Source organism: Hipposideros armiger, unplaced genomic scaffold, assembly GCF_001890085.2.
Source record: "Hipposideros armiger isolate ML-2016 unplaced genomic scaffold, ASM189008v1 scaffold_140, whole genome shotgun sequence".
In the NCBI taxonomy this organism is placed as follows: Eukaryota; Metazoa; Chordata; class Mammalia; order Chiroptera; family Hipposideridae; genus Hipposideros; species Hipposideros armiger.
In genome coordinates, this window is record NW_017731490.1 from 2,275,874 (window position 1) to 2,301,518 (window position 25,645).

Sequence of the window (25,645 nt, forward strand, 5' to 3'; positions counted from 1 at the left end):
ATTATTATTATTATTATTATTATTATTATTATTATTTTGGCTTGAATTCCCCTCAAATTGGGTGGATTCGACATGAAGATAAGAGTTGTTTGTGTTTTTTCAATGGGTATTATTTCATATCAAAGTATTAAGATAGTTGTACAGCAATCACCACTAATTCCAAAACATTTTCATGGCTCCAAAAAGAAACTCCATACTTATCAGCAGTCACTACCCATTTCCTCCTAACCCCCTGTATGCCCAGCCCCCCAGGCCTCGATAACCACGAATCTACTTTCCTTATCCATGGTGTGCCTATTCTGGATATTTCATATAAATGGAATCATACACTGTGTGTCCTTCTGTGTCTGGCTTCTTTCACTTAAATCATGTTTTCAAGGTTCATCCATGTTGTAGCATGTATCAGAACTCTATTCCTTTTTATGGTCAAATAATATTCCATCACATTGATGTTGACAGTTTTCATCCATTTATCACTTGATGGACATTTGAATTTTTTCCCACTTTTTGTTAGTTATGAATAATGCTGCTATGAACATTTGTGTACCAGTTTTTTTCTGGGCATACGTTTTCAGTTCTCTTGGGTATATACCAGGAATGGATTTGCTGGGTCACGTGGTAACTCAATGTTTTAACATTTTGAGAAACTGCAAACTGTTTTCCAAAGCAACTGCTCCATTTTACATTCCCACCAGCAGGCTATGAGGGTTTCAGGATTTTCATAGCCTTGCCAGCATTTGTTATTTTCTGGGGTTTTTTGTTGTTGTTGTTTGTTTTATTTTTAAATATAGTAATCCAAGTGGATGTGAAGTGGTATCTTATCGTGGTTTTGACTTGTAGTTCTCTAATGACTATTGATGATGAGTATATTTTCATGTGCTTGATGGTCATTTGTATAATTTTCTTTGCAAAATGTCTATACAGATCCATTCTCCATTCTCCATTGTCAACTGGGTTATGTGTATTTTTATTATTGAATTATATGAATATTTTACATATTCTAGACACAAGTCTTATCAGATATATAATTTGCCAATATTTTTTCCCTTTGTGTGGGTTGTCTTTTCATTTTACTGATGACACCACATAAAAAAACAAAAGTTTAATTTTGATTAAGTCCAATTTATCTATTTTTTCTTTTGTTATGTCACTGATTTTTTCTTTCTTGTTTTTTTGTCTTTGTTTTTGTTTTTGACAAATATCGAATGGTTTTCATAGAGTATATTCTGAAATAGTTCAAATAAAGAAAAGTCCTGCCAATAGAGCTTTTAATGGAGCTATCAGGCAGGTCAACTACTGACAGTTCTCTGGGGATAAGGCTTTTTGGGAGCTCCACGTCCATCCTGTCCCCTCCAGTGGTTGCTAAGCTGCTGTTTCTCATAGCTACAGGAGGTAGTTGTGAAACTACTGAATTTCAAGGCTCCCATGGAGCTGGGGAGAAATTCAGCTCTTTTTCTTTTTCTAATTTTTAGTTTCCAATTACAGTTGATATTGAATATTTTATTAATTTCAAGTGTACAGCATAGTGGTTAGACATTTATATAATTCACAAAGTGATCCCTCTGATAAGTCTAGTACACCTGGCACCATACATCGTTATTACAATATTATTAACTATATTCCCTATGCTTTACTTTACATCCCCGTGACTATTTTGTAACTATCAATTTGTACTTCTTAATTCCTTCACCTTTTTCACCACATCTCCCAACCCAATCGCCCTTCTATCTGGGAACCATCAGTTTGTTCTCTGTATCTATAAGTCTGTTTCTGTTTTGTTTGTTGATTTATTTTGTTCTTTAGATTCTACATATATGTGTAATCACATGGTATTTGCCTTTCTTTGTCTGACTTATTTCACTTAGGCCCATTCATGTTGTCACAAGTGGTAAGATTTCATTCTTTTTTATGGCTGAGTAGTATTCCATTAGACAGGATAGATAGATAGATAGATAGATGATAGATATAGATATGGCATTAGATAGATATATAGATATATAACTTTTTCTTTATCCAATTGTCTATCGATGGACACTTAGGTTGCTTCCATATATTGGCTATTGTAAATAATGCTGCAATGAACACAGGGATGCATGTATCTTTTCAAATTAGTGTTTTGGATTTCTTGGGATATATACCTAGGAGTGGAATTGCTGGGTCATAAGGTAGCTCTATTTTTAATTTTCTGAGGAGCCTCCACACTGTTTTCCATAGTGGCTGCACCAATCTGCAATCCCACCAACAGTGCACAAGGGTTCCCTTTTCTCCACAGCCTCGTCAGCACTTGTTGTTTGTTGATTTATTGATGATAGCCATTCTGAAAGGTATGAGGTGACATCTCATTGTGGTTTTTATTTGCATTTCTCTGATAATTAGTGATGTTGAGCATCTTTTCATATGTCTATTGGCCATCTGTATGTACTCTTGGGAGAAATATCTATTCAGTTTCTCTGCCCATTTTTTCAATTTTAAATCAGATTGATTTGTTTTTTGTTATTGAGTTGTATGAGTTCTTGGTATATTTTGCATATTAACCCTTTATCAAATATATAGTTTGCAAATATTCTCTCACATTCCATAGGTTGCCTTTTAAATTTTTTTAAAAAGATTTTATTGGAGAATTGGGGGAAGGGAACAGTGTTGGAGAGTCGGAGAAGGGGAACAGACAAGTTGCTGTCCTTTTGTTCTTTAGTCTAGTTGTGGAGGACGTCGCTTCACTGGCCCATGTTGGTATTATCATTGCACTCTTCCCAGATGAGGCAGTCAGTCACCGGCCATTGGACGGCCGCTCACGCTGGCTGCCAGCCACTCACAGTAGCTTATGGCAGCCCACTGCAGCCCCACTGCAGCCTACACCTTCGACAGCGACTCATGGCAGCCCAGCTCCAGGTTGAGCTGTTGTTCACCATCTTAGCTGTAGAAGGTGCAGCATCACTGGCCCTCATGTGGGATCCGAACCGGCGCCCTGCTGCTCAGAGCTGGCGTCCCAAGCCAACTCTTAACCAATGCACCACACAGCCGGCCCATTGCCTTTTAATTTTGTAAACTGTTTCTTTTTAATTTCTTCAGGAATCTTCATACTATTTTCCATAGTAGATGGGCCAATTTGAAATCCCACTAGCAGTGTATAGGGTTTCCTTTTTCTCTACATCCTCACCAACACTTGTTATCACTTGCCTTCTTGATCATAGCCATTCTAACAGGTATGAGGTGATATCTCATTATGGTTTTGATCTGCATTTCTCAGGTGATTAGTGATTTTGAGCATCTTTTCATGTACCTGTTGGGCATTTGGATGTCTTCTTTGGAAAAATGTCTATTTAGTTCCTTTGCTCATTTTTTAATTGAATTGCTTGTTTTTTGTTATTGAGCTGTACGAGTTCCTGGTATATTTTGGCTATTAACATCTTATCATATATATGATTTGCAAAAATTTTCTCCCATTCCATAGGATGCCCGTTCATTTTCTTAATTGTTTCTTTTGTCATGCAGGAGCTTTTTAGTTTGATGTAGTCCCACTTGTTGATTTTTGCTTTTGTTGCTTGTGCTTTTGGTGTCAAATAAAAAAAAATCATTGCCAACACCAATGTCAGGAGCTTCTTTCCTTTGTTTTCTTCTAGGAGTTTTATGGCATCAGGTCTTATGTTTACATGTTTAATCCATTTCAAGTTAATTTTTATGAGTGGTGTAAGCACTTCCTGATTTCAAACTGTATTACAAGGCTATAGCAATTAAAACAATATGACATTGGCATAAAAATTGACATATAGATCAATGGAACAAAATAAAGTGCCCAGAAATAAGCCCTCACATATATGGTCAACTAATATTTCACAAGGGAGTCAAGAGACCGAATGGGGAAAGGCTATTTTCGTCAACAAATGAGGTTGGGAAAACTGGATGACCACATAAAGAAAAATGAATAGGACCCCCATCTTATTTTAAACACTATGTTGTGCCAAACTTTGCCCCAAATCTTCTGAATCTCCTGACAAGTAATACAGTTGGCTGATTCCTGTTCTCTTTTCTTGAACATTCACAGAGCTGGTAGATAGCCAACATCAGGGAAAAAAGAAACTGAGTTCCCAGAAAATTAGGAACTGACTACATGGAGAAGCTTTGACATTTCAGAGATCCCAAGAATTAATTATATGACAACTTTAAGGTTGATTCCAGCTATAATTCAAAACTTCATAATACGAGGTCTGATAATTAAGTTCGTGAACTTGTTGCAATGATGTTGCTAACTTTTTTGGATATCAGAGGGGTGATTCATTATGAGTTTGTACTAAATGAACAAACAGTTAACCAAGTTTACCATTTAGAAGTGCTGAAAGGCTGTGTAAAAAAAAATTAGACAGCCTGAACCTTTTTACCAACAATTCATGGCTCTTGCATCACAACAATGCACCAGCTCACACAGCACTGTCTGTGAGGGAGTTTTTAGCCAGGAAACAAATAACTGTATTGGAACACCCTCCCTACTCACCTGATCTTGCCCGCCCTGACTTCTTTCTTTATCCAAAGATAAAGGAAATGTTGAAAGGAAGACATTTAGATGACATTCAGGACATCAAGGGTAATACGATGACAGCTCTGATGGCCATTCCCGAAAAAGAGTTCCAGAATTGCTTTGAAGAGTGGACTAGAAGCTGGTGTTGGTACATAGTATCCCAAGGGGAGTACTTTGAAGTTGACCACAGTGATATTCAGCAATGAGGTATGTAGCACTTTTTCTATGATGAGTTCGCAAACTTCATTGTCCAACCTTGTAAATGTTCACCAACTTTTGATAAGTTTATATTACATTTTGAAATAAAATATGACATGATCAAATCTTTAAATTAGAACTACAACACTATGCAAATTGATTCAAATTTAGAGGCTATTTTTTGCTCCTCAAATCTACATTCAACTGGTATTTGGTGAGTACACAGAACAGAGGTAGTATTTGAGAAAGCATTCCTTTTTATTACCTTGACATATTTAATATCATAACTGTGAATTTAAAAAACAACAATTTGATATTTATTAAATTAGCTCAATACTCTGACTGAGATTATCTAAACAGAAATGGTCAAAACATAATACTACAAATACAAATAGTATAAATATCTAATATAATTCTAAAAATATAAGCATAATATAATACTAAAATTACTGTATTTTAACATAATAAAACTTATACGTTGATCATTGAGGTTTTCTTGGGTTTTATTTTGAACTAAAGACATTTTTTATTTCTTTTCTCAATTGCACTAAGATGACTTTGCTTCAAGCCTGGACCTCTCTTTATTCCAAGCTCTTAGTAAGCAGTGCTAAGTGCCCTAAGTTGAATCACTAGATTAGAGGACCAAATAAATCTCAAGCAGAATAATAGCAATTTTACTTTCCAACTCCAATGTTTCAGATGGCGTACACATTGAAAAAATGATGTAGATTTCATCATAAATGCTACCATGTTCCCCCCAAAATAAGACCTAGCCAGAGAATAAGCCGTAACATGACTCCTCCAGGATATAGAGAGCACACACCCCTCACATGAGGGTTTTATGACATGTTTCAGGGAGAATGGTGCCTTTTCCACAAACTCCTTCAGCTTAAAATATTCAGTATGCCAAAGTGCCATATTTTGGCACCTAAAATCATGCGAGGGCTTATTTTCCAGCTAGGTCTTATTTTGGGGGAAACAGGGTATGTGGGAGGCAGAGGGCATATTAGAATGTGCCCTGATTTAGGGACAGGAAACACAGTTGTAATTCTGATTTTACTAATAACTAGCAATGTAACTGTTGGTACATTATTTAAAGTTCTTTAAGTTTAAATATGAAAACCGAGCTCTAATAATCTATGATTGTAACTGACAAAAAAAATGAATTACCTAGTGATCAAGAACAATAAACAGAAATTCAAGCCATTTAAGGATTATTGTAAAAATAGAAACTTTGGTAATATATCTTATATTGCTTCGATCTAGGATATGTGCAGGTGTATTTTACAATAACACTTCCAGTCTTAAATGTTCTTCAGCTCTGCTCAAGGCACTTTGATTAGTGCTATGAAACAGATAAATATGAAGCAGACCCTCTCTCTCCTGTTCTCGTAAAACTCACCAGTTAGTAGGTCCACTCTCTCAAGCATCCTTCCCCATGTTGCTCCTTTCCTTTCCACAGAAAACCTTGTATCCTAATTGAAAGAAAGAATTGAGTAGAGGCTTAAGGTACCTGAAGTCCAAAAACAATCCTAGGGATTCATCTCCGTCTATATGACCCGCCCCCGCTCTTCCTCCAGGTTTGGGAAAAGGGTCTTGGCTCCTATTCAGGCATCATCCTGCCACTTGTGCTTTGGTCGTCTCCTCCCTTCCCATGACCTTGTAGGTCCAGGCCCCACATTACTCTCTCTAATGAATGGCTTTTTGCCTGAGCCTAGTAAAGGATTTAAGACTCATAGCAATCCAAAACACAACCTAGATATTCTCTCCCTCACTAGGTACTTGCCCATTCCCTTCCAAAGAATATCCCATACTTGCTGTTTCCACTTTCTCACATCTTACCGCGTGAGGGAAGAGAAATTACTGTTGACATCCTGCCAGTTGTCCTGTTGGATGCCCCGCCTTCTGGACTTGGCCGATTGCTTCTTCATGGTGTTTTTAATTTGTCCTTCTGGCTGCTATCTTGCCTGTAAACTGAAAGTTTGTTCTAATGGCTTAATTAAATTCAGGCTCAACATTTCTGGCAATATATTTTTAATAAAAACATGAATCTTGTTGCTGTCATGTTACAAGGAGAGCTATAAGGCTTGAATTTGCCTATGCCCTTTAAAGGCTGGGTAAACTCACATTTAGTACATGGTTAACTAAAGCTTCATCTCACTCATTCCAATCCATGCTTACCAGCAAATATATCTGCCCCCAAGCAAATATTCAGATTGAGACTTCTTTGCAAAATACCACTGATGATCTTCTAATTGCCAAATCAAATTCCTGTGATGTGATATGGTTGCCGTTATCCTGAAAGTGATAGGAAAAAATGTGCTACTGAGTTGATTACTGTTGTGGGAGACTAGGGTTCCACCCAGCAGGGATCCTTGGTGGGTCCATACAGAATGCATTTCAGAATTGTCCCTTTCTTACAGGTGGGATGCTGAGGCATGTACCTGCCAATTCCCACTCTCCATTGCTCAAGGACTGCCCGGGAGGCGTTAACTTCCCCTTGAACTCCTGTGCTGTGGTTGCAGGAGCATTGCCCAAGAGAAAGAGCCATCAGAGAAAGCCCTGAGTCAGGAAAGCAAAGTTGCCTGTTACCATGGTCTGGGAGTGTCCACCATAGTTGCAGCTGAGATCAAAGGATGGCCAAAAGGATGTGACATGGGACACCACATGCATCAACCAGTGTCTCCAAATCTAATCTGACTCTAATATTCTCCAACTCACTAACAGCATTATCCATTGGGTCAATGTAACAGAGACTGCTAATTGCCCCCATGTCATTCTCCTCTTTTCCCTATTAGTAATGGTGAGAGCTGTTGGGGTGCGGGATGAATGAGGGAGATAGGCTGGTAGGTTCCCAGAGAAGGAGAGGGGATTGGAAAAGAGCTTAGGCATTTAGGGAGAGAACCGTGACACTCTGGAGGCTTAATTTCTACCATTTCTAGGAATACTTGGACTGAGACAGGACGTAATGGCAAGGATTTGATGAGTGTTCGTGTGTGTGTGTGTGTGTTTGTGTGTGTGTGTGTGTGTGGGGGGGTGTTAAAGGCACTCAGGGGACACATTTGCTTGTGAAAAATCATTATCCAGCATTATACTGAATTTAACTTTTAGCTGCGAATTTATTGTGGAAGGATTAGAGGGATTTGAAATGACCATCATAGCAATAAAGCCTGCATGGTATTGTGAATTGTCTGCACTTGAATACAGGAAGCCTGGACACTTCTATATTAAACTATATTAGTTTATTAATATATTTAATCATAGAACCGCTCTAATAGCTACCCATCTAATGACAATAGTTCCCAGTTGACCTTGCAGCTGGAGGTGGTGATATGGTTAAGTTCTGCCCAGCGGAAAAATGGCAAAAATGATGTAAAAGTTCTCTAAAAAGGCATTTTCTTTGTCCTCCATTTCCTCTTTCCCCTTTCGTGTAGGCTGAAGCATAGAAATATAATTCTGGTGAGTGTGCTTAGCCCCTGAAGACGAGGACAACTCACTAGCAGTTGGGAGAGAATAATGAAGGGACTGGGTTCATGAACAACCTCATCAGGCAGAACCACCCTGCCAGCAGTTGACTGCTCACTGCTGGACTGAATGGAGAGAAGCAAGCTTCTATCTTATATTTTAGGGCCTCCTTGGTGTAAAGGTTTGGCCTATACCTTAAACACAACATACAAGCAAAAAACTTGGGTCAACAGCCTATGGTCCTTCCTTTCTTGTATATCCTACAGCTCCCTCATCCCCAAACATACAACTATAGGTCTAGTTCAATGTCTTTAACCTCTCTTATCTGTGTTCCTTTCTCATCAAACCCACAGCTACTGCCTCGGTTGAGTGCCACATCATCTCACTGTCTGGACTATCACAGCAGTCCTTTAACGGTTCTTGCCCCCATAGTCTTGCACTGTCAATATATACAGGTATAGAGTCTCAAAACATATTCAATTGTGTCAAGTCTCTACTTAAAAATTCTCAATAGGGCCGGCTGAGTGGCGCGATGGTTAAGAACTGCCTTGGGACGCCAGAGGGCCCCGGTTCGGATCCCACATATGAGGGCCAGTGACACTGCCCTCTACAGCTAAGATGCTGAACAACAGCTCAACCTGGAGCTGGGCTGCCGTGAGTCGCCGGCGACGGCGTAGGCTGCAGCCCCTGTGGCAGTGGGTTGCCATGGGCTACCGTGTGTAGCCAGCAGCCGCCGTGAGCGGCCCTCCAGAAGCCGGCGACTGATCTGCCTCGCCCAGGAAAAGCGCAATGATGGTGCCAACTTGGGCCAGTGAAGCAACGTCCTCCACAACTAGACTGAAGAACAAAATGACAGCAACCTGTCTGTTCCCCTTCCCCCAATTCCCCAGCGCTGTCCCCATCCCCCAATTCCCCAATAAAAATCTTTTTAAAAAATCTAAAACATTCTCAATAAATTCATATTGCATGCAAAAAAAATAAAGTCATCTCCTTGGCATGACATAAAAAGCCTTCAAGATCTGATGCTCACCACCGTTGTCAGCTTGCTTCCACCCCCAGCTCCTCCTCACATCCTGGGATTAGGTCAAAACAAAATACATGCTGCACCCTGAACATTCCCATCTTTTGGACCCTGTTATCTCTGCCGCCCGCCACCATAGGAACTAGAACCCTTTACCGAGGTTGTTTTCTTACCTGTCTGTCTTCCTCAGCATCTTCATCCTCCAACTTCATCTATTACAAGTGATCAAACTTGGCTATTTAGAGTTGTAGACCCCTCCGGAATTATCTGCCAGAGATATCAGAAAATATGGCCTTTTTCTGGGTTTTCTAGGCTGAAAGGATGTGGCTCTTGGAAGTCCTGGCTGGCACTCATTTTGGCTGTCATGTGAGAAAATCTAGCCCGACAGATGCTGTAGTCGAGATTGCTATTTATACCACAATGTCCTTCCTCAGCATTCTACAAGGAACCTCTGAATTTTTACTAGATACATGTTGACCCAGAATAAAGATCGCCTCTCCCAAGCACCCTTGCAGTCAAGTGTGGCCACGTCATTAAGATCTGGCCCATGTCATGTGACTGGAAACTATGTGCACACCTTCCCTTTGCACAACCACATCTAGGTCCTAACTAATGTATAAAGTGAGAGGAAAACACTGACCCATGATATCTTCTCTGTACAATAATGTATCATAATGTTACTGAGACCCTGGATCAGGCTGTGCCTTGAAGTAAGAGCCATTGCCATTTGCTAGTTTCCCCAGAATTAAGGAACCGTTTGCCCTCCAAAATATTCCTGATTAAGAGATGGTGGTTATAAACAGATAAGATTACTTTGGAGGTGAGAATATAAAAGATTGGTTCCACTGGAGAGAGGTGACTGCCCAGAGTAGGGTGGTTTCTGAGAAAATGTCTTAAAAACAAAGGGAATGGTATGCAACAATGTCCGTTCCCTATAGTCTCTGGTCTTGGACCATGTTTAGTCCACAAGATTAAAGAAATGAACAGGAGCTGATGGGATAGATCTAAGTGACCAAATGGCCCAAAGTCAAGGAGAGGGCACAAAACCTATTGCCTAACTGGTACTCTAGGACTTGGCGAATTCTGTGAAAACTATCTTTTTTTTTCTTCATTAAAAAACTGGTTTGTATATATTTAACCATCTTGATGGTTCTAAAGCTAATTAGTTAATTCTCTTGAGATTGGTAGTCACATTTTCTATAAATAATTTTTCTAAGACTTTCATATTTGTTTTATCATATTTGCTATAATGAATATTCTTTTAAAGTTGTAATGATGAAAAGGTGTGGAAGATTTTAAGAAGCTACGGGAGAGATCTGATGAGAGGGGAGAGGCAAAGTGGAACAGCTGAGAAGCATGCAGCTGGTGGGGGTAGGGGGCAGCTCAGGCTGTGGTGACGGTGGCAGTAACACAGTGCTCAGCGTGCATGGTACCTTAGCAGCAGCAGGAAGGCACTCCCATGTCCCAGCCCCTGCACTGGTGCGGCCCTCAATCCCTCTGCTCTTGCATCCTTCACTCGCACTATGGCTGATCAGCTGACCCCAGAACAGGCTGCTGAGTGCAAGGAAGCTTTCTCTCTATTTGACAAAGATGACGGTGGCACCATCACAACAAAGGAACTTGGAACTGTCAGGAGGTCACTGGGTCAGAACCCAACAGAAGCCGAACTGCAGAAGGATCAATGAAGTGGATGCTGATGGTCATGGCACCATCGACTTCCCAAAAGTTTTGACTATGACGGCTAGAAAAATGAAAGATACGGACAATGAAGAATAAATCCACGAGGCATTCAAAGTCTTTGACAAGGATGGCAATGGTTACATCAGTGCAGCACTTCTGCAACAGGTCAAGACAAACTTCACAGAAAAGTAATAGATGAAGGAGATGAAATAATCAGAGAAGCAGGTATTGATGGAGATGAACAAGTCAACTATGAAGAATTTGTACAGATGATGACTGCAAAATGCAGATCTATTTTCAACTCCTTTTCCCCCCTCTAGAAGAATCAAATTGAATCTTTTACTTACCTCTTGCAAAAAAAAAAAATCATTTACTCATTCTGTTTCTATGTAGCAAAACTGAATGTCAAAATTATCTTCTGTCCACACACATAAAAAACCTGCATGTATGAGTTGGTGGTTCTGTCCCTAAAGATCAAGCTACCATCCGTTTTATAATATAAATACTTGTACTACCTTACCAACAGGGAAGGCTTCCTGGGCTCCCTGCAGTTCCATTTGCTAATGATTAACACACTCCTTGGGCTGGTCAGTTTTTCAAGTATGCAGCTTGACAATCGAGCATAGTCAGACATTTGTATTAAACATGAATAATGAAAAAACACATTCAAAACCTATTCAAATGGGTTCTAGCTCAGTTTGTTAGCATACATCATCATAGCCGGTTTACTGAAAGGAAACACATCTAAAATTGGTTTACCTCAGGATGTGTGTAGAAAAATGGGTGAGGGATAAACTGTCTAGATGCAGCCCCGACCCGAGGCGACGGTGACACACACTAATGGTACACCCATATGTGTTGGTTTAGCATTGTCTGAATTGTACTCGAGTGAAATGGGTGTCAGGCTGTCACTGTTCATAGACATTTTAAAAAAGAAACTTTCACCAAGGGAGCACCTTTGCAACCTGTTTTTAAAATCTTCTGAACCAGGCCTTGGAGCCAGCAAATATGGTTGTGGCTGTGGACATAAGCAAAACCATCAACACTGCTGTTCAAGAAATTACAATTTATGTTCATTCCAAGTTGTAAATGCACATCTTTTAATTTTTTTCCAATAAAAAGACCATTAACTTAAAAAAAGAAGCATACAACATAAAATGCTTCCAAGAGTTCAAATCTAAAGCAGACTTTGGATGTCTATATTATGGTTATAACACTTGAGGGTTTCAAAGACAAGGAAACTTTCTTTTAAAGTTTAGGGGATTGACATAGATTTGCAAACTTTTTATATTTCCAATGTATATGAATATTAAAACAAATTCAATTAAATAATTTTAAGTTTACAACTCATTCATCATGTTTTATATTTTTTTCCTCATTTCAGTACAAATTGGTAAAAAATGACATCAGGCAAAGCACTGGTTTCTAGTTTATTGAGCAGTGAGTAACTAACTATAATTTAAATTTAATCCTAAACCCAAATTAAACAAGTTATTTGCTAAAAATTAGCCTTTTATTTTACCCCTTTGGGAAAACCAATACATTTATCATTTGAATTTTTTAAGTACTGAAATAATTTGGGTTCCCTAAGCTTTTCAGACTAGAGACACACAGATACAAAAAATTATTAAGATCATTCTAAATCTTACAGATAGTCCTGAAAATGACATATTGAGTATTTGTTAAAAGATGTGCCAATTACTGGGTGAGCGGCTCAGTTGGTTAAGAGTTAGCTTAAGAGTGCAAGCTCTTAATCGAATCTTAATCAAACTGGGCCACCAGTTTGATTCCCACATGGGCCAGTGATGCTGCACCCAAGCTGAGCTGCCAACAAGTGGCAGGATGGCTCAGCTGGTGAGAGCACGTGCTCCTAACAAGACTGCCTGTTCGATGGCGGGCTACACCCGCCCGCAACTAGCCCGGATGGCTCAGTAGATAGAGTGTGCACTCTTAACAACAAGGCTGCTGGTTCGACTCCCACATGGGATGGTAGCCATGCCCACCCACAACTAAGATTGTAACACAGCATCTTGAGCTTAGAGGCCACAAGCTGTCAACAGGCAGCCAGATGGCAACTGGCGCCCTCCACAACTAAGTCTGAAGAACAACAACTTGGCTGGTCCCCTTCCCCAATTCCCCAATTAAAAAAAAAAAAAAAAGATGTGCCAATTTATTGTAAAACTTAGATAAAGGTGCTTTCCTGTCAGGAAGGGGTTTCAACAATGTTCATTGTGTCACTTACTGCATGAGTAAGGTTTTCATACATTCAGCAGAAACACTAAATTAAGAGGTCAGATGACCTGGGTGCTAGTGCCAGTTTTATTTGAAACTAACCATGTACAGATCACTTATCTTTAAAATAATGATTAACATCTATTCCCTAATTCACAAGGATATCACAAAACCAAAATCCTTCCCAAGAAAACCTTTTTGTAAACCAAGACATTACTACTTACTAGTTTAGAACTAACTTAAAGGTTGAGAATGACAATTTAGAGGATCTGTCTTTTATCAGTCGGTTGCATACCTTAAATCTGCAGACGGATAATCTGGTTGAGGTAAGCATCAGTCCTATTTCAACCTTACTAAATAAAATGCTATCGATAAGAAGTTAATGGTGAAGAAAAGGTGGCCCAAAAATAACACTACTGAGAAATAGCTTTCTATGTTATGAGCAGTGCTTAATACCATCCCAGATATCAAATGCAACAAAAGTTAGCCTCAGGCCACTAAAGCATACATGTACTTGCTTTATTTCACTAGAAATAATGTTAAACAGGAATGTTTTGTGGACTCCTCAAATAGCCAATCAAAATAGCTAAGAAGAAATTATCTGTGTGCTTGTTTTGTTTTAATCCTTTTCTCTGTCACTCTTTTTTTATTCAAAATTCAGTTCCCCATCCCAGAGCAAACTCCTCAGTACTCTGCCAGGGTAATAAGAAATGTCAGCAGTCAGTCACTAGAGAATAAATAACAAAAGAGGAATTAGCATGTTGTTGAACGAAGATTCAAGATAATTCTAAGTGGGTATAGAAAAATTTATAGACCATAGCATCTGTATATGTACACCATTTATCATGTATATTATGACAATCGTATGTATTTACAGACCCTCAAAAAGTAAGCACCTATATGTTCTTGTATTTAACAACGTAATGTTTGTGCAATTTCGTTTCTATTTCTGGACTTTCCCTTACATTATGGTGATACAAAAACAAACAAACAAAAGAAAACAAACACAAATAACAAAGACTACAGCATGGTTCACAGAGAAACACAGAGCAGATACAAATACCCTAATAAAATAATCATGTATACATAGCACTGCTTAGGGAAATATTTTAGAGGAAATATACTTTCACTATTGGCCCCAAATGCCATCATTCACTATGTTCTTTAACTGTCAACTTTTAATACAAAAATACCTTCGAGCTGATCATCATTTATAGTAACTTACAAAACTGACAGAATATTTCAATGCTACACAAAACAGTGCTATACATAGCTTAAAGTTTTAAAGTTCTCTGCTGGCAATTGATTTTATAGTTGATAGACACAATAACTACTCATCTCAATAAAATGCTGTTTTTAGCTTATACATATTTTCAAAACCAATATTACCTCACAAAACAGTAAAGAATAAATCACCTCGTCCTGAAGAATCCTCTAAGACAAACACCAAAACTATACAGCCAAGTTATTTTAGGAAAGCTTATAAACTTTTTAAGACAAGGCATGACCAATGGATAATAATTTCTATTACCCAATCGTATGTCCAATGAAAAAAAGTATTGTTACTCTGATTCAATGAAGCAAGTATCAGGTATAGATGGAAATATGAACTTAAAAATTAAGTTACCTATTTCTCTTTTGGTTTAGAAAGGTGTTTAAATAATTGGTGACACTACTAGAATGGATGTTTTTTTAGATTAAAAAATGGTCACATTTTGCAAATATACATTTTATATTCCAAAATTAGAAGCTAAATTTCTTTTAAAACAGTGTAATCCCGATTTATTTTTATTTTCTGTGTGCTCTTAAGACCATTCTGCACTATATCAAAATGAAATCACTATTTAATAACCTTTGTATGTTCAATTTTTTTCCTTTGCAAAAGGGAAAAAAAACAAACCAAATTTAACAAACTATATTTAGAATACTAAAAACTGACTACTTTACAATTTGGTAAATCTATTTTCATTATTCTAAAGGAAAATATAAACCTTCAAAACCCTATTGACAATTTCTAGTCCAATTTTCTATTATAAAAATTAAAAAGTTAAATTCCTCATGGCACTAAATAGAATTAAAAAGTTAACTGAAAACTAAATTAGATAACTAAAATATAAACAGTGTAACTAACCAAAACAATCCACTGACGCAATGAATACTTGAACAATGAAAAAGCCACCAAGCATTTTAATCAATTATACCCTTCATTTTTTGCATACTTTAATGTTGACTTTTAGCACAGTAAATCATTATATAGGTTGATTTTGTGGACTGTTTAAATTTTGTAACATTACATTAGTAATTCAAACATTACCCTTTCTAAACCAAATATGTGGTACCAATAAACTTTTCTTTTTCCAGAAAAAGGAAAGGGTATCTTTTTAAAATACATTCCATAGCAGTAGAAACACCTTAGTGTTTCCAGATATTTACAAAGAACCCTGCTGATCCTGTGCATTTCGCTGAGGTGCTACCTGCACCCAGACTTCATCATCAGAAAAAGAACTTGAACTTCCTGACTCAGAGTCCAGCTCACTGAAACCGTCTAAGTCCCATTCGGTACTAGACTCACTCCGTGCATCATCTTCCTCAGTGATGAAACTCTGACCAGGTTCAAGGCAAGAAGGATACACACGAGCACAGAGGCAAATAAAGCCAGAGTCAAACTGTAAAAGACCTAACATGGTGCCTATGTTAATCCACAGGTCTTCCCTGGTATCATATTCATACACAGTCACTCGGTTTTTTTTCCACTGGGGAGTGGTAGAAGTGATGAGAAGCAACTTTTGGCCATGATTGACAATCTGATAGTTGTGGGTCTCTGAGTCCAGGGGAATATTACTAATCCTCCGCCATTCTCCCCTGGCTGGGTTATAGACCTTCATGACTGGGATGTCACAGATACAGTAGATCTCATCATTGAAGACACAGGCTTCCTGAAAGTCACTACGTTTAAGAGAAGCACAGTTCAACCACATATTGTGGCTCGGATCATAGCAGAGCATGCGCTTGCTGTTCACAGCATAAAGATAGTTCTGAACCACTATTAGTTCGAAGGAATAGAAGGAATGGGGTACAGGAGCCACCAGTGCCCACTGGTTTCTCTGAACACTGTAGCATTCCACTTCCTTCAATTTAACTCCAGTAATAGGGTCTCGCCCCCCCAAGATGTAAATGTAGCCATTAAGGTATGCCACATCCATGCCCTCGCGGCAGAGCAAGCGATCTGCAAGCTGCTGCCAACTGTTCTGAGCTGGTTTATACACCCAGAGGTCTTTCCTGGGCTGGGCAGCTAGATAGATGTCATGGTCTGGAGAGACACAGACAGCTGAGGAGGTGATAGTCTTAGTGTGGGCCAAGCTGGTCAAAGGTGACGGCATTGTGTAAATGTCCCCTGAGTATGGGTCATAGCACAGAAAGGGATCTCTGGGATGTCCAAAGAAGATCACCATCTCCTTGGCACACACACCCAGCCTTTGGGGTGGGTTTTCCGTGGATACAACAGAGCTGCTGCTGCACTCCGGCTTTGGCACCAAAGACTTGTGAAACATGTCACCATATCGCATCTGCAGGGCCCCTTCAATAAGGTCCAGGCAGTACTTCTTCACAATGGGGTTGGTCAACAGCCCTTTCAGGTAATCCTGATCTTCATCGGTGAAGTGTGTCCAGCGGACACACTTGAAGACCTCGGCAGCGCTGGGACCCCGCTCCTTGGGAGCCGCTTCCAACCACTGCACGGCCACGTGACACACCGTTTGCTCTCGCTCGATGTCTAGACTATCCAGGCGCAGCACAGCCAACAGCTGGGCCAAGGTCAGATCTGCCAGAGTCTCCTCCCGAATCGAACCCATCCGGCTGAGCTGCTTGAAGTTGTGGGCTATAAAGGACTGGGCCTGTGATCGCAGCTTGTGGTGGTCGAAGGCATCGGCGAACTTGAGAATGGCGGTGCAGTTGGCCAGGTCGAGGCGGCGGGCCAGGAAGGAGGCACAGGCTTCCCGCACGTACTCGAGCTGTAACATGTCCGAGGCCGCATACAGGCGCTGCACGTTGGCTTCACTTAGGGACACGCGACCCGTGTAGCAGTATTCGACCAACACCTCGAAGGACTCGGCATCCACGTCGTGCATGGTCACGTTTGCCTGCTGGCTCTCGTACATGCCGCCGGTGAACATGCTCTTGAAGTAGGGGCACGCGGCGGCCAGCACGTTACGGTTGCAGGAAAAAAGGCGGCCCGTGCCCGGCCCACTGCCGGGCGTCACCACCTCGATGGTCACATCGCACAGCAGCCGCGCGTCGTAGAAGGACTTGAGCTGGGCCAGCAGGGCTGCAGAATGGGCCGTGTCCTTCAGCTCCTCCGGGCCCGTGAAAAACGCCGAAACCGAGGGCTTATAAATCCTCTTGGGCCGTCGCCCACCACGGGGACTGGCGAGGCGGCGAGAGCGCGGGGCGTCTTCCCGAGACTGCATGGTGGAGATGGCGGCGGTGCCGAAGGCGAGAACCGGTGCAAGGACGGGGCTCCGGCTCCGCCTCAACCTGCTCTCACCAGCGCAACGATAGGCGCTTCCCTGAATAGGGGCCGCGCCTTTGTAACTCAGCCCCGCGTAGCGGTGCCGCCTCCCTTTATCGCGTAGACAGCTTCTCACTCACCCTTTTCCAGTTCCGCGCCCTTTTTTTTTCGCCTGAACTCGCCCTCACTGAACCCGCAGACTGGAACCAAGACAGCCGCCACTGCTGCGCTGGCGAGACGGGTAGGCGTCCTGGACTACGACTCCCAGGTTGCCTTTCGCCGCTCGAGGCATGCCGGGACAGTCCGGCCGGTCATAGGCTGAATAGCAGAAGCCGCTTTGCACGTTGGGAGTAATAGTTCGAGCAATATCGCGAGGTTCCTCGTGGCGGACTGCTTTAGCTGATAGACTTAGAGATGGTTAATGCTCCTCGATTTAATGGTTTAAAACGTTGGCTTTTGAAATACAGAGTAGAAGCCACGTTTTACTATTCATTAATTATGTGACTTCTCCCTGAGAAGTTTTCCCTCTTTATAAAAAGGGGATAATAATATTCATAGGATTGTGTTTCGATGGAATAAGATAAATTGCATAGGATTTAGGAAGTTTTAATAAATATTTGTTGATTAGAACAATAATTGTTTACACTGTGCTTAGTATATAAAGATTCAGTCGTTGTTAGCTTTTATTTTAGAATTTATGAAAAATGAGACACCCCCTAATTTGAAACCATGAGCAATTTCTGAAAACTTCGTTTTTAATGTTGCTTCTTTTGAAAGGCTGTGAACTGCATTATAATAGTTTCAATACTAACCGATATCCATAGGTTCATTAAGATGTCTTGGACAAAATGGGGTCCTAGAGGACAGCCATTATAGATGGCCTCAGTTATGGAAATCAGGCGTATAAATAGATGGCTCGGCATCTCACCAACTCAACACTTCATCTCCTGGGTAGCAAGATTATTTTCACAGCCTCTTAATATGCGTGTTTTCAAGTCGTCTAACACTGCTCCTTTCACTTCTTCTCCACAAATAAGTTGTAAATTCTGGAATTGTTTTAAGAAGTTTTAATGAGTTTTAAATTAAAATATTTAAACAGACAAGCACAAGATCCTCAGAGCACGGTATTCATACATGCCCTGACATTTCTTAAATTTATATAGTAGAGTTGATGCTTTACAAAACTGCTGATATAGCTTTATAGATCAACATTATCTGCTAGTTAAATTGTCAAAATCAAGTGCTTACTTTTTTTTTGTTATGGAACTTTAAAAACTAGACTGCTCCTACTGTTAGTTTGCCATGTGTCACCGTTGCCTAATGAATGAAATGTTTAGTATTACATGAATAGGTAGATAACACATAGGAGGAGATAACTCTCAAACTGTATTTCTCTCTTTTCCTATTAGCTGAAGAGGGTCTACTGGAAACACCTCCAGGAAATAGATATTAAACTAAGTGGGGCACTGGGCTCCAATATCTCCTCTGTACCTCTGTTGGGTGTCCTTCAGATACACCAGAGAGAATTAAGTCATTAGTAGCACTGATTGCTTTCTCATCTGCACCTAAACACCAGCTAGGGAAAACAGCAATTGAAAAAATTATACTGGTAAAATATACTTAATATATTAGTTACCACTTTAGCAATTTTGAAGCAGATGAGTACATTTCTTCGGCATTAAGTACATTCACATTGTTTTGCAACCATCACCACCATCCATCTCCAGAACTGTTTTCATATCGACAAAGCTGAAAGTTTGTACCCACAGTAACTCTCATTTCCCCCTCTCCGAAACTCCCAGTAACCACCCTTCTACTTTCTGTATCTGAATTTGACTACTCTAGGTGCCTCATATAAGTTCACTGATTGATTTTTAACTTCCTTTTATCAGCCCATACTTTGTTATTTGGCTTAGATTACCTTTCACAGAATCTAAAATATTTAGTAGACATGGTGCCCTAATGTCTAGAGCAGTGCTGTCACAGAACTTTCTGCAATATGCAAATATTTAATATCTGCCCGACTGATACGGTAACCAGAAGCCACCTGTAGCTCTGGAGAACTTGAAATGTGGCTAATTCAAATGAGGAACTGAATTTTAACTTTAGAAACACAGCATTGGTATCAATGAAAATCAGTGGTGAAAGAAAAGTCTTTTTAGACAAATGGTGTTGGAACAACTGGATCACAATGTAAAAAAAAAAATTAACCTTGACCTCTACCTTATACCATCAACAAAAATTAATTTGAAATGGATCTCAATATAAAACAGAAAACTGAAAACCGTAAAGCTTCTAGAAGAAACCATAGGAGACTATCTTTGTGACTGTGAAGTAGACAAAGATTTCTTAGGGCATAAAAAACATTAATTTTTAAAAAAATTAATAAAACGAACTTCAACAAGATTACAAGCTTTGTCCACTAAAAAGCAGTGAAAACAAAATAAAAAGGCAAGTCATAGACTGGCAAAAAATATTCATAATACATATAGCCAATGACCAATAAACATGAAAAGCCCATCAATGTCATTCATTAGCAGATGAATACAAATTCAATTCACAATGAGAAAATACTGCACACCCAATAGAATGGCTAAACTTTAAAAGATCAACAATAGCAAATGTTGGTGATTATAGGGAGCCATTGTAACTCTCATATATTAATAATGGGAATGTAAATTGGGATGTCTCCTTTAAAAAACTGTTTGGGAGTTTCTTTGAATGTTAAATGCCCAATAATTTCACTCCAAAGCAATTTCCAAGAGAAATTAGAACACATGTCCAAGAGTGTTCTCAGTAGCCTTATCCCTAATAGCCCAAAACTGGAAACAGTACATATTTACATCCATAGGAGAATGAAAAAAAAAAAGTGGTATATGCATAGTGTCATGGTACTCAGAAATAAAAAAAGAAACCTTTGATACACATAATAATATAAATAAGTTTCAAAAATTTTATGTTGAACAAAAGAAGCCAGATATATACAAGAGTACATACATACTGTAAGATTATCTATGCAAAGTTACAGAGCAGTGAAAATATGCTAGGGTGAATAAAAACCATAATAAAAGCTGCCACTATTGGGAGGTGGGGGATTGGTGGATTTCTGTGTTGACTGCAAAGGAACCCAAGGACACTTTCAGGTGTGATGGAAATGCTCTCTTCTTGATTGGGCTGATGGAGGCACAGGTATATGCAATTGTCAAATTCAATGAACTGACTCTTAAGATCTGTGCATTTAATTTACTGTAAATTATACCTCCTTTTGGGAGAAGCCACTTCATAATTAAAGCTGCAGAATTCTTTGCCAGGAAATCGTGAAGATAGCTCAGTCATAAACTAAGACTCACCTCACGTAGAGGTGTATAGGGCAACAATGCTCCAATTTTCAGTAGATGTGGCTGGTGCTCCATATAAACCTCAGGACAATCTTTAAGGGTTTCAGCATACTGGAGGTCTTTCAAATTTATAAAGTTAGCTGAGTGACCAACATTATATTCCAGTATTCTTTTATTCCTGACACAGCTTCATTAAAAGATACATACTAGTGTTTGTTCAAAACCTTTTAATTTGCATAATCCTCTACAATGGAATCTTCATTCTTCTTGGCAGAAAGATAAGAGCTGTTTTTGCCTAGTAATTATGTCTCAGTCATCGACAAACCTTGATTCTAGCTCTTCAAGAATCTTTAACTTCAACTCTGTTCATGAATCTAACATCAGGGTCTACTTGGCCCTTTATCTTCTGAGGAGGCTGAGGTATCTCACTGGTACTGCCACCATTTCTATTTCTGGGTGACTCCAACATTTTTCTCTTGTAGATCAGACAACTTCTTTCCTGGGGCAGCCCCTCTTATTGTCCCCTCTGGATAATGGCTTCTTGAAGTTCTGTTTCTGCAGATTGGTTTCCATGTATTATTTGAGTACTCTACTTTCTGGAACCATTCATCCCAGTGTTTAGTCTGACAACTGTTAAGTACAAAGTATCTCACTTGTTTGTCCTTTATAAAAATCTTACACACTTTGCTTCATAAAGAAGATGCCCATGAAAGCAAAGCCCCCATTCACCTTCCCGGCATTTAGGCTTTGGTGCTCTTTATGTGACGGCACCACCATCTTCTCCCACCTGCGGTAAGTATTGCCTCTACTCGCCACCTACCAACTCAGATCAGGGGCGTGTCAGGCGCCATCAGCTCTACATCCTGGGCTCCATCATATTGTTTTTTGCTCTGATTTTTAAATAGAGTCTACAAAGTAGTCACTCCTTTGTGTCTATACTCAAAACGACTCACATTGCCTTCATTCATTGGCGGCCAGTTTTTATGGGTCTACTCTCACTCAATTGGAGCATGCCTATGAATGAGCCACCCAATAAATTGTACTCTATTTGTTAGAGGAGAATCAATAAATCTGGTCCACATTCAAGGGGAGATTACACAAGTGTATGAATGCCAGGCATAGGGATCATTGGGGGTTCTCAGAAGCTGCCTAGCACAACAAGAAACCAAATGTTTATATGATGCCAAAGTATAACCCCACAGATTGCATACTAATTATCAAGGAAAACATGTATCATTACAATGGAGAGATTTGAGTTACCAAATTTAGCATTACTAGTAGTGGAACTTCCTGATCTGATACATATGATCACCGATGAATTTCACATCACCTATGAAGTAGTTTTGCCAAATGTATTTAATCTTAATTATTTAGACTTAATTTTACTTTTATAGTACATTGAGGGGATGGATGAATGTTACCAACAGCATGAGGAAGCAGCCAGGCAAATCCAGAATGTAGGCCATTCTACCAAACAACTTTGCGAGACCCTTCACAAGGCCAATGTCATGTGGAAACAAGGTTGGGGGATTCATTCAAAAACTAAAGAGATACAACCAAGATGTGTGACTCTTGGTGGGATCCTGGTTTGGACAAAACTAACAAACAAAAACAGTTAAAAAAAAAAAGGCATTTGGGGGATAATGGCAAACATTTTAATATGCAATAGCTATTAGATCATAATTATAATTATTGTATTATTTTATACAATTAGGTATGATGATGGAGTTATAATTTTGTAGGAAGGTGTCTTTATTCTTAGGATATGCTGAAATATTTTGAAGTGATGTTATGAGGTCTGCAACTAACTTTTACATAGTCCAAGAATCACCACCTGTGTGTGTATAGAGAAAAAAACAATTGTGGTAAAATGTTAACAATAGTTGAATCTAGAATAGTGTTCATTGAATTGTTTTTTTAAAATTATTTTTAAAATTTTTGTGTGCTTGAAATTTTTCAGAATAAAAATTTGGGAAAATTTTTTCTCTCATCTTTACTTCCAAATAATCCCATTGGTCTTAAAACTCTATTTTAGCTAGTCTCTCCTGGCATATAGTTCATCTCTGAGGAATGTCTAAAATGATAACCCCTCTTTTTTACCTAAGAAACTTCCTGAGAACAATTACTAACTACTGTAGTTTAATCTGTGGTTTCACTTTCCAAGGTTTCAGTTACCAGCAGTCAATCGCGGTCTGAAAATATTACGTGGAAAATTCCAGAAATAAACAATTCATAAGTTTTAAATTGCCCACTGTTCTGAACAGCGTGATGAAATCTTGAGCCATCCCATTCAATCCTGTCAAGGACGTGAATCAGCCCTTTGGCGCCTCCACACTGTATGCCTACCCAACCATTAGTCACTTGGTAGCTGTCCAGGTTATCAGATTGACTGTCAAGGTATCTCAGTGCTTGTGTTCATGTCACCAGTATTGTAGCCTAAAGCTACATCACAAAGCCTGCATCATTCACCTCACTTAATCTCATCACATAGGCATTGTATCATCTCACATCATCACAAGAAGGGTAAATACAATGCCATAAGGTATTTTGAGAGAGACCATTCACATGACTTTTATTACAGTATACTGTTATAAGTGTTCTATTTTATTATTAGTTATTGTCAATGTCTTCTGTGCCTAATTTATCAATTAAACTGTATTATAGGTATATAGTATAGGAAAAACATAATTTATACAATAAGTCCTCACTTACCATTGTCGGTAGGTTCTTGAAAATTGTGACTTTAAGCAAAACAACCAATTATATAAGAAAACCAATTTTACCATAGGCTAATTGATGTAAACAGGAGTTAAGTTCCTAAGGCATATTTCTGGTCACAAAAACATCACCAAACTTCTAAATAAAGACCCAAAACACTTCTAATATTAAACATTGAAATAAATGTGAGCTATACACACATTTACGAAAGATTAATAAAATCAAACAAGATCCTTATTTTCCACCAACACTTATTCCAGTTCAGGGTTGTGGGCAGCTGGGGCCCATCCTGGAAGCTCAGGGCACGAGACGGGACCCACCCTGGACAGAACGCCCTTCCATCAAGGGCCACTCACACACACCCTACTCAGATCGGGAAAATTTAGAAATGCCGATCCACCTCACACGCACACCTGTGGGGTGGGAGGAACCCGGAGTCCCCAGAGAAAGCCCACGCAGATGTGGGAGAACATGCAAATGCCACAGATAGTGGCCCCGGCCGGGAATTGATTTCTTTTCTCATTGAGCTTATACCAATATGACGTTATTCGAGGACCTGGTGTATAGGTATTCAGTACTATCCATGGTTTCAGGCATTCACTGGGGGTCTTGGAATGTATCCTCCTCAGATAACAGGGGGGAATTCCTGTACTTTGGATTATAGTTGGTGATTTATATTTTGGCTTCCTCACTCAACTGGAAGCTCTGTAAGGTAAGGACAAGGTTTTACATATCACTCAAAAGAACCAATCACAGAAAATTACTCAAATTACACCACATCTGTTGATGCTCATTATGTTAAGCCAAAGAACAGTAAGAAACAGAGGCCAAGCAGAAAGTCTACTTTAAATACTGACTTATAGTTCGTACATTCAGCTCTCAAAGAATTCTACAATCCGTGTCCTAGAGATGCTCACTGGTATTGACTCATAGTCTCACAAAGTTTATTTATTTTTTATTTAAAAGTAATAGTTTAAGCCCTAACTAACATAATTAGCAAGACTTCGTCTTTAAATAGGGGCTTACAAAGAAGTTTATAAATCTTCTGTCACTAAAGTTTATCATGTTATCAAGTCCTGAAGTAATAGATGAAAAATGTGTTTAAATTAATTTATAGATGGTTAAAAAAAGGCATATAAAGAGAACAAGTGACCTGTCCCACAGCACCTAATTCTCAAAACTTCATTTCTCTTTCCATGATGCATGTTTGTTTTCTACTTGAAGAGTTGGATTGTACTTTACAGGAAACCTAAGATAAACTCTTAGGTCAAGAAATGTGACTTGATTCACTAAAAAATACATTTGTAAGTATTGTGTATTTTTAGCTGTACTTAAGATTTCCATGCCTCAGTCTGCTTCTTGACACTGGTCCATTTCATTCATGTAATAATAAATAACAAAGCATTTATTTTGCTGATTTAAGGTTTTCATCCAAAAATTCAATAATGGCTTCTTCATCTGCTGATTGCAGCAGTCTCTGAATTAGCTGATCCAGGCACTTCTCCCCACATAAAAATTCCTGGTGAAAAAGAGAGTTATGAAAATCTGATTACTAGAAATAGTGGAGAAACAAAGCAAAGAATTAAGTGTACATTTATTTCCTTTCTTTGCAGTAATTATTTGAAAGCAACAAACGATGACTAGTCTACAATATAATGAACACAACTGCTAACTTGGGAGGATCCTGTTAGTATCAGCTTTTTATGTAAAAAGTGAATCTAAAAGTAAATGGAATTATACTCTATCTTAAATGGTTTAAGTTAACATTTTGTTTAAAAATCAGTCTTGTAGGATTTGGATCTTTTAACTCTGGAGACAACAAAACAGAGATCTGAATCAACTTTTGAAATGTGCCTCCTCCCTCTCTTTAAAACTCATTTGCTGGGCCGGCCGAGTGGCGCGCTGGTTAAGAGCTGGCTTGGGACGCCAGAGGGCCCCGGTTCGGATCCCACATATGAGGGCCAGTGACACTG

At 39.2% G+C, this 25,645-nt stretch overlaps 2 protein-coding genes, 1 long non-coding RNA gene and 2 pseudogenes across 4 annotated transcripts in view; 1 reads left to right on the forward strand and 4 right to left on the reverse strand.

The window, feature by feature from the left end:
- Nucleotides 1-5,677: 5,677 nt before the first annotated feature.
- Nucleotides 5,678-7,006, reverse strand: LOC109386843 (uncharacterized). The gene is made up of 3 exons (XR_002124861.1): nt 6,893-7,006; nt 6,554-6,685; nt 5,678-6,186 (listed from the first exon to the last, which is right to left on the reverse strand). It is a non-coding gene; the product is annotated as an uncharacterized LOC109386843 (long non-coding RNA).
- Nucleotides 7,007-10,447: 3,441 nt separating this feature from the next.
- Nucleotides 10,448-11,243, forward strand: LOC109386842 (calmodulin-like; annotated as a pseudogene).
- Nucleotides 11,244-14,901: 3,658 nt separating this feature from the next.
- Nucleotides 14,902-17,865, reverse strand: LOC109386830 (kelch repeat and BTB domain-containing protein 7). The gene has a single exon (XM_019650357.1). The coding sequence runs from the start codon at nt 17,573-17,575 to the stop codon at nt 15,539-15,541; it is 2,037 nt and encodes a 678-aa protein (XP_019505902.1). The 5' UTR covers nt 17,576-17,865; the 3' UTR covers nt 14,902-15,538.
- A 2,684-nt stretch (nt 17,866-20,549) lies between these two features.
- LOC109386840 (mortality factor 4-like protein 1 pseudogene) lies at nt 20,550-23,505 on the reverse strand (annotated as a pseudogene).
- A 1,100-nt stretch (nt 23,506-24,605) lies between these two features.
- Nucleotides 24,606-25,645, reverse strand: part of MTRF1 (mitochondrial translation release factor 1) — a 44,269-nt gene continuing 43,229 nt past the window's right edge. For both annotated transcript variants that reach the window (XM_019650383.1, XM_019650384.1), the window contains exon 11: nt 24,606-25,191. In XM_019650383.1, coding sequence (XP_019505928.1) covers nt 25,078-25,191 — 114 coding nt within the window. In that variant the 3' untranslated portion in view covers nt 24,606-25,077. The remainder of the gene's footprint in view (nt 25,192-25,645) is intronic.

What these genes read in the sequence shown, in the direction of transcription:
- LOC109386830 (XM_019650357.1), bottom strand. Translation starts at nt 17,575, where the DNA reads ATGCAGTCTCGGGAAGACGCCCCGCGCTCTCGCCGCCTCGCCAGTCCC.